Raw genomic sequence first — 5,418 nt, forward strand, 5'->3', positions numbered from 1 at the left:
TCAGCGCTCCGCTGATCTTCTTAATTGGTTCTTCCAACTTTGCTTCTTTTAGAGTCGGGGAGCTGCGTTCAGTAGTATGAGAAAGCATATGAATAATCTTCACGATAAGAGAAGCAAACGAAGACATGAAGATGAAAAATGCGAGCATTTCGTTCAATCCAGATATTCCAAGTAATGGCTCTAACTTTGTTGTTTAGGTTTTTATCTGCTGTTATTATCTTGCAGTCTTTTTATAAATATAATATACTCAGTTGATCTAATTTTTTAAAAACAGAGTGATCCTGTTTCTTGACTGACGTGAATGACCACATGTCATCTATCTCTCAACCACTGATTCTCTCTCCTAAAAAATAATAAATTAAATTCTATAGGCTGAAAACCAACGCTCTCCATCACCATTTGAAGAAGAAGAAGACAAAAAGAAACTCTCATCACATGGATGCGACAGTAAAGAATGTCATCCGGCAATCAAGCACCGCCCATGCCAGCACTTTGCCAAGTATCCGGACAAAACTCTCATCTACAAAGAAAGAAAAGTCTGGTGCTGGTCATCCATTGGCTTTGCCCCAAAAATGAAAAAACCCAGATCCACACATACACACACCAACATCCTTGGTACTTGACAAACTCACACATCCATGACCGGAACCATGACCAAACAAACAACCATCAACGATGACTCCAACAACAACAACAACACAACTACTACACCACCTCATGTTGTTTTAGTGCCACTAATGGCACAAGGACAAACAATCCCCATGCTTGACATGGCACGACTACTGGCGAATCGCGGCGTGCACGTCACCTTCATCACAACCCCAGTGAACGCATCGCGCATCAAACCCATCATAGCCCGCGTGCACGAATCTAACCTCCCTATGAACTTTATTGAGCTCCCTTTCCCCTGCGCCGAAGCCGGCCTCCCCCTCGGCTGTGAAAACTTCGACCTCGTCCCTTCCCGAGAACTCTTCCCGAACTTCTTCGATGCCATCCGACTCCTTGCCCATCCCCTCGAGCAACGCCTCAGAGATCTCGTCCCCCGCCCCACCTGCATGATCAACGACATGTGGAACCCGTGGACAGCAAACGTCGCACGTTCACTCAACATTCGACGGCTTGTCTACCACGGCCCTTCTTGTGTTTTTATCTATTGCAGTTATGTTTTTCGGCTGCATAAGATTTTTGACACTGTTACTGATGAGTTTGAGGAAATTACCGTGCCTGGTTTGACTGATGATGGTGATGATGTTGGTCAGAGTTTTAAGGTTTCTAAAGCGCATTTGTCCGCGTGGTTAAACTCGCCAGGTTTGAAGTTACGTGACGAGGTTTTGCTTGCAGAGGAGACTGCTGATGGGGTGGTCATCAACACTTTCGATGATGTTGAGCCTATGTTTGTGGAGGCTTATAAGAAGGTGGCTGGAAAGGATGTTTGGACTGTTGGGCCATTGTGTTTATATGATAAGGATGATGATTTGAGTGCTAGGATTGTGAGAGGGAACAAGGCTGTAGTGGATCCGGAGAAGTTGTTCCGTTGGCTTGATTCTATGGAAGAAAATTCTGTACTTTATGTCAGTTTTGGGACTTTGACGCGGATAAAAGTGGGAGAGATATTGGAGATTGGCTCAGGACTTGAGGCTTCTGGGATTCCTTTTCTTTGGGTTATTAAGGATGTGGAGAAGTCTCCGGTTGTTGAGGGGTGGTTGGAAGGGTTTGAGAAGAGGATGAGTTTGAGAAGTTTTGTGATCAAAGGATGGGCACCACAAGCTGCGATACTCTCACATAAGTCCGTTGGTGGTTTTTTTAGTCATTGTGGGTGGAACTCAACGTCGGAGGCAGTATCAAATGGTGTGCCAATGATCACTTGGCCGCAGTTTGCAGACCAGTTCTTGAATGAGAGGTTGGTTGTGGAGTTCTTGAGGATTGCTATTGCTATTGGAGTGAAGAAGCCAATATTTTATTATGGTGAGAATGAGATTCCAGTTAAGAGGGATGATGTGGAGAGGGCTGTGAGGAGTTTGATGGGTGATGGAGAGGAGGCTGAGGAGAGGAGGATAAGGGCTAGAGAGATTAAGGAGAAGGCCATTAAGGCTATGGACGCAGGTGGTTCTTCTTATGAGAATATAACTATGCTCGTTGAGTACATCAAGCTTGAATCTTGCAAGGGTACACAAGGAGCTACATCTTAATGACAACCCCAGCGGCTTTCTCCCATTTTTTTGGGAGAGCTTTTTCTTGTGTTATTTTGACCGTCACCAGAGGAGGTCCCTGTTATTTTATTTTATTTCTCTTATTGTAGTGTGTCTGAATAAAATAAAAATATTTTTTTTTTTTTTTGACAAAGACGACAAGCGTCACGCTACAATGAGATGTCAAGAGACAGACATATACAGTAGAGCAATTAGATTCCTACCATGTGCATGTCCATAAAATATTTTAGGAACCAAATTAAGTTAATAAATTTCTCCTACCTTGCAACTCTAGAGGGGAGGGATTTAATGTTTTTTTTTTTCAAATAAATGTGAAAAATCTCAATCATTGTTACGGGAAGAAATGAATCCTCAACCTCTTTATTGAGAAAGGTACCATTCTCTTATTATGCAAGTGTTTATATTTTTAATTTAATATTTTAAGACTATGTATTTCTATTGCTAAAACTGTTAAAATTTGACTTCTTAAATAATAAAAAGTGTTTTTACAAAAGTAATTAAGTAGCCAATTATTTCTCACTTAACAAATTGAAGAATTAAAAAAAATCCTTATCAGCTTTATTAATTGTTTTAAGAAATCATGAGTAATAATAATAATAATTTGATATTACAAAGCAAGTGAAGGGGAGAACAGACCCCTAAAAACGCATCTAATGGTGAAAAATACCTCTCACTTAATTTGATATATGAAATTTCACGCCCCGAGCCCAAGACATCGACAAACGGTGACGCACCTACAAGACCATGACCAAGTAGGCACGCAAGACCTCAGTATTTGACTCAACTAGAAAAAAAAAATATAACAAAAGTACTAACCTCACAAAACAAAAGGATTAAAGGAATACAATAACCAGGATTACAACTATGGTCCAACGAAAACTACAACTGCAAGATTTGAAGTTTTAAAAAAAAAATAACAAGTTCCAGGTTCACAACAGAAAAACTATTTAAATGCTAACCAACTGGTGTTCGATCAACTGTTCTCCGCTAAATTATCCACCTCACACTTACTTTTAATCTGAAAAAGGATAAAAACAACTATTTATGAGCTTGAAAGCTCAGTAAGCACCACTAAAAACAACAAAAATATAGGGATCACAAAAACTCAATAATTTTAAAGACATGCTTAAATGTGATATTGTACAATAAATATCAGAAATAAAACTCAGAATTCAGAATATTTTAAACAAACATAATTTTCCAAGGGAACAAGTATATATATGTCCCCCAAATAACTAATGCCAAAAACAAAACCACAGAATTCATATATATAAACTCGGTGACTCGAGTCGGACTGTCATAGTTCATTTATTTACCATCAGTGACCCGAGCCAAATTATCAGAGGCCGTTATTCTCCACCGACGGAACGGTGTGAAATTATAGTTTCTTATTAGAGTCAAAGATTTATGTCGACACGGTCAGTTTTAACCCCCATTGATAGAGTTATTGCAAAGTTAACTTGTGGACTACAGGTTACTATATCAAACTATGTCCAATCCAAAATCATTGTCAATGCAAAAATAGTGAAATTCGGTAATCCCCTTTTTCTAATGAAAAATAATTCCAATTATTACAAAATAAGACAATGCTACTATGTGACAAGAATAATTAGAATTTAATTAAACCTGTAACAATAATAATTAAAATATAAGAAATCAATTAAGATTATAGATCATGATTTATGCAAACATATTAAGATTAAATTTCCAGAAATCAAAACTCTTATCGCACAAATAACCAGATTTAAAGAGTACTACTGAACATAATTTCTAGAGTATCTTATCCTACAGAAAATTAAAGATAAATATAATTTCTACCAACACGGTGCACTCAATATCTATGAGTTCTATTTTGCTGGTAACAGTGGCAAGGTCATAGCCAAAAGCATGGGGTTCCTTGACACAATGACTAAAACCAATCCGAGCCTAAATCAAAGAGATTAAGGAATTAATTACATAAGAAATTTTAAGAGAATCATAGAGCATTGGAAAGTGTAAAATGTCAATCTCAACAAATCAATGCTGGACAGTCAAGGTAAAGGAAATACCCACTCTATTTAACTGAGGTTATACAAGGTATCATGCTAGAAGTAATAAATATGACAAAATAATTATAAAACAATAGGGTACAATTTATACATGCATGGCCAATCTTTTGCTTATCAGATATCTCCCTTTCATGAATCTCACATTAAAGGCTAATATAATATGAGGAAAAACATTATATAGTTCCCTAAAACAAGCAACCTGTGAAGGATAATATTGAGTCAAGCCGTTCATGGAAAACTATTTCCCTATGTGAATTCAACATTAACCCGTCAAAACTCCCACTTTCCTAATAATAGGGATATTTAGGATCAAACAAACATTCACAGGCACAAAAGAACATAGCATAAAATAAATCTAGAAAATATGAAATCCTAAAACTTTTAATATTCGCAACTTATTGGCACCAATCAAGAGAGCAAGAATTGCCTACCTTGGCTGTACGAGAAAACTCCTACCAAAAGATCCTCTCGTTGATGTCGTCGCCACTACCACGCAACAAGGGAGACAAGGACAGAATATGCTCCATATTTCCCCTATTTTTATTTTTAAATAGAAAACCATGTAACTGCAAGAGGTTGGAAAGAACATGGGGTCACGATTACTGAAAGGAAAAGTTGGATTTAAAAATAATATTTACATTAATTAAAAAAATTTAGTGGAGAAACTTCCAACCCAACAAAAACCCTCCCTCAAAAGAGTTTAGTCCTCTAAACTCTCACCTGACCGTTAGAACAGATATGAGTATTTCTCCCGCATCTCTCACTCCAATTCCCAAGTAGCCTCACGCACGCTCTGGGTGATTGCTCCATTGAACCTTGACATAAGGACTGATCCGTCTTCTCAGTATTTGCACCTTGAAATCCATGATCTTTATTGTCACGCCCCGAACCTATCTCAATGGACCCGGGACGCAGATAAACGGCAGTACACCTACAAGGCCGAAGCCAGGTAGACATACAAGACCTCAAAACCTGATCCAAAACAAAACAAACAATCTAACAGAAAAATGTAATTTCAAAAGTCATCAAAAATTTACAAAGTTCAAAATTCCCAACTTCAAATACAAGCTAGTGTTCTATATATAAATCAAATACTCACACAGACAGAAAGACAACTCAAATTTAGAAGTGATCAAGAATACAATCTCTCGCTAGCTCAC

General features: G+C 37.9%; 1 protein-coding gene across 1 annotated transcript; it reads left to right on the plus strand.

The window, feature by feature from the left end:
- Positions 1 to 650: 650 nt before the first annotated feature.
- LOC120279169 (UDP-glycosyltransferase 73E1-like) lies at positions 651 to 2,189 on the plus strand. Its single transcript, XM_039286037.1, has one exon. It carries the CDS (start codon positions 651 to 653, stop codon positions 2,187 to 2,189), a length of 1,539 nt encoding a protein of 512 aa, XP_039141971.1.
- The last annotated feature ends 3,229 nt before the right edge of the window (positions 2,190 to 5,418 follow it).

Source organism: Dioscorea cayenensis, chromosome 16 (assembly GCF_009730915.1).
Source record: "Dioscorea cayenensis subsp. rotundata cultivar TDr96_F1 chromosome 16, TDr96_F1_v2_PseudoChromosome.rev07_lg8_w22 25.fasta, whole genome shotgun sequence".
Classification (NCBI taxonomy): domain Eukaryota; kingdom Viridiplantae; phylum Streptophyta; class Magnoliopsida; order Dioscoreales; family Dioscoreaceae; genus Dioscorea; species Dioscorea cayenensis.

Excerpts from the sequence above, each read along its gene's own strand:
- LOC120279169 (XM_039286037.1), top strand. The coding sequence starts at position 651 with ATGACCAAACAAACAACCATCAACGATGACTCCAACAACAACAACAAC.